The sequence below is a fragment of the Lycium ferocissimum genome, chromosome 10, assembly GCF_029784015.1.
Source record: "Lycium ferocissimum isolate CSIRO_LF1 chromosome 10, AGI_CSIRO_Lferr_CH_V1, whole genome shotgun sequence".
NCBI lineage: Eukaryota > Viridiplantae > Streptophyta > Magnoliopsida > Solanales > Solanaceae > Lycium > Lycium ferocissimum.
The window spans coordinates 61,867,610-61,870,686 of NC_081351.1; the positions used below are offsets into that span (position 1 = coordinate 61,867,610).

The 3,077-nt window shown below is 37.7% G+C and overlaps 1 protein-coding gene across 1 annotated transcript; it reads left to right on the plus strand.

Moving 5' to 3' along the window:
• Nucleotides 1–896: 896 nt before the first annotated feature.
• On the plus strand, nucleotides 897–2,852 carry LOC132035065 (uncharacterized). The gene is made up of 4 exons (XM_059425383.1): nucleotides 897–1,022; nucleotides 1,688–1,760; nucleotides 1,861–2,173; nucleotides 2,444–2,852. The coding sequence occupies exons 1-4, from the start codon at nucleotides 897–899 to the stop codon at nucleotides 2,850–2,852; spliced, it is 921 nt and encodes a 306-aa protein (XP_059281366.1).
• Nucleotides 2,853–3,077: the final 225 nt, after the last annotated feature.

The following is a 3,077-nucleotide window of genomic DNA, read 5'->3' on the forward strand; positions in this document are numbered from 1 at the left end:
TTTTGTGGATGAGGAATATGAAGTAACTATCTTGATTAACAGTGTGCAACAACTAACTTTGAGGCTGTTTAACTAGGATCTTAATGTGGAGATGACTGTTACATTGGTTTATGCCAAGTGTGATAGAATTAAGAGGATTGAATTATGGGATTTCCTTTATAATCTTGCCTCAGATATGACCACTCTATGGCTTAAAGGTGGTGATTTTAATGTCATAACTGATGAAGATGAAAAGTATGGGGGTCAACCAGTGTCATTGAATGAGGTGGAGGAATTTAGGCATTGTATTCAAACATGTAATCTCACTAATTTAGGGTACAAGGGTAGTGTCTTTACTTGGTGGAATGAGAGAGGTACAGAAGGCTGCATATACAAGAGGCTTGATAGGTGTTTAGGTAACTTTGAGCTACAGCAGTTGTTTCCAGGCTTGGAAATCACACACCTCAGCAAGCTTGGGTCAGATCACTCACCTTTGTTATTAGAATGTAAGCAGTGGGTCCAGTAGTTCAAGAATGCATTCAAATTTCTCAACTTCTGGACTAAGCATGATACCTTTCTTGATGTGATGCAAGCAAATTGGGAAACTGATGGTGTGGGAAGCTCTTTCATGACCTTTAATGTGAAATTGAAGAACAGGAAGAAGGCTTTGTCAACTTGGAGCAAAGCAATTTATGGTGACATTTTCTAGCAAATCACCAATTTGGAGGAAGTTATAAAAGATCATGAAGCACTTTTTGAAGCTAATCCTTCATATGCTAATAGGCAGAAGCTAATGAAAGTGCAGACTGATCTTAGTAATGTATTGCATTTAGAAGAGGAATTATGGAAGCAAAGGGATGGCATGTCTTGGTTTCAAGATGGAGATAAGAACTCTAAGTTCTTCCATGCTCATGTAAATGGTAAAAGGAAATTCTTTGCAGTTGAAAAGGATTCAGAATCCTCAAGGTCAATGGCTTGAGACTAAGGAGGAAATTGTTGATGAGGCTGTAAGATTCTATCAGGCTCAATTCCATGAAACTGAGGTACCTCAAAGTTTGATATCTTGTATCATGTTCCATCCATGATAATAAGACAACAAAATAAAGACCTGGTTGTAGTTTCAACTAAAGAAGAGGTGAAATAGGCAGTTTTTAGATTGGACAATGCAAGTGCTAGTGGTCCTGATGGTTTCGCAAGCCTGTTCTTCCAAACATGTTTTGAAATTGTTAGTGATGATGTGTTCAATATGGTCTTCTGTAGGGGTTTTGAACTGTCAAGGTACATAACTCATACTAGTCTTGTATTGTTACCAAAAAGTAGAATGTTCAGACTTTTAGTGACATGAGACCTATACGCTTGAGCAATTTTGTCAACAAGGTGTTTTCTAGAGTGGTGCATGAAATATTGGTGCATTTACTTCCTGATGTGATCTCTCAAAATCAAGCAGGATTTGTGAGGGGTAGGAGCATTGTTGAAAATATTTTGTTGACATAATAGATTATCACATCTATCAGGCTTAGAACTAAGAAAGGAACTCAAATTGTTCCTAATGTGGTGATGAAGTAGGACATGAAAAAAAAACATATGATAGATTGTCATGGATTTTTCTTACTAATGTTCTAGGGAAATGGGATTCTGTGAGCAGTTTATAAGTCTGATTTATGAGATTACTGGCAATAACTAGTATTCTATGCTTATCAATGGACAGCCTCATGGTTTTTTCCATTCCACTGTGGGTGTTAAACAAGGTGAGCCTTTATCACCTACTTTGTTCATTTTTGGTACAGAGGTGTTATCAAGGGCCTTGAATGCCTTTGCATAACAATTTGTGGTTTTGTGGATTTGGCTTGCCTAAGTGAAGTCCAAAAATCTATCATGTAGCTTATACAGATGACACCATCATATTTTCATCATCATGTGAGATCTCATTAGGGTTGATCATGAATGTGTGGTCTAAGTACAAACAAGCCTCTGGACAGTTGATTGACAAAGCAAAAAGTTTAGTGTATTTGCATGATAAAGTAGATGAGGAAGTGTTTCAAAAAGTTGAAAGAGTTACTGGTATTGCAAGAAAGGAATTTCCTTTGATGTACCTTGGTTGTCCTAGCTACTATAGCAAGTACAGGCTATCATTTTACTCAGAATTAATTGCTAAAGTGAGAAACAGGCTGCAAGGATGGAAAAGGAAACTTCTGTAATTTGGAAGAAGGGCCATATTGTTGAAGCATGTTTTACAAGCAATGCCTATGCATTTACTGTCTGCTGTGGATCCACCTTAATTTGTAATAGAAAAGTTGCATAAGATATTTGCTCAATTTTATTGGAGCAACACCATTGATGAATCTATTAGACATTGGTCTCAATGGAACATAGTTTGCTTACCTTTAGATGAGGGTGGCTTCGGTTTCAGATCACTTACAAACATGTCTATGGCTTTGTTTGCTAACTTGTGGTGGAATTTCAGGACCAAACCATCCTTCTGGAGTTCTTTCATGAGTAACAAGTATTTGAAGAAGAATAATCCTATACTTGTGCCATGGAATGAAGGGTTATACATTTGGAGGAAAATGTTGCAAGTTAGGGACTTGATTGATCACCAAACCTGGTGGCAGCTGAGAATAGGGTCCTCTTTATTTTGGTTTGATAATTGGATTGGTCTAGGGCCCTTATATTTCTTAACTCCACTAGATTTCTACTGCAATGAAGAGATAAATAATGTATCAGATGTTATGACTGAGTGGAGGTGGCATGTTCCTGCTATAAGGAACAACCTTCTTGAAAATCTTACTGAATATATTCTTAATGAAGTGCAGCCTCCTGCTAGGGGTGATGAGCTTGACATGCCTTGGTGGATGCTTGAAACTAGAGGATAGTTTACTGTGAGTCTTGCGTGGGAGTATATAAGGAGCAAAGCTGAAAAAGAGGTGTATACAAGAAGATATGGGTGAAAGGTTTGCCTTTCAAGATTGCTTTCTTGATGTGGAGTGTGTGGCATTTCAAAGTACCACTAGATGATGTGGTTAGAGCTGGGGGTACCATATGCCTTCAATGTGTTCATGTTGTGCTGAGCCTAAGGAAGAAATTGTGCCTCATATTTT

What these genes read in the sequence shown, in the direction of transcription:
- LOC132035065 (XM_059425383.1), top strand. Translation starts at nt 897, where the DNA reads ATGGTAAAAGGAAATTCTTTGCAGTTGAAAAGGATTCAGAATCCTCAA. An exon ending in CTCAATTCCATGAAACTGAG is followed by an intron (nt 1,023 to 1,687) that starts GTACCTCAAAGT and finishes ATCAATGGACAG; the next exon opens with CCTCATGGTTTTTTCCATTC. An exon ending in GGATGGAAAAGGAAACTTCT is followed by an intron (nt 2,174 to 2,443) that starts GTAATTTGGAAG and finishes GTGGAATTTCAG; the next exon opens with GACCAAACCATCCTTCTGGA.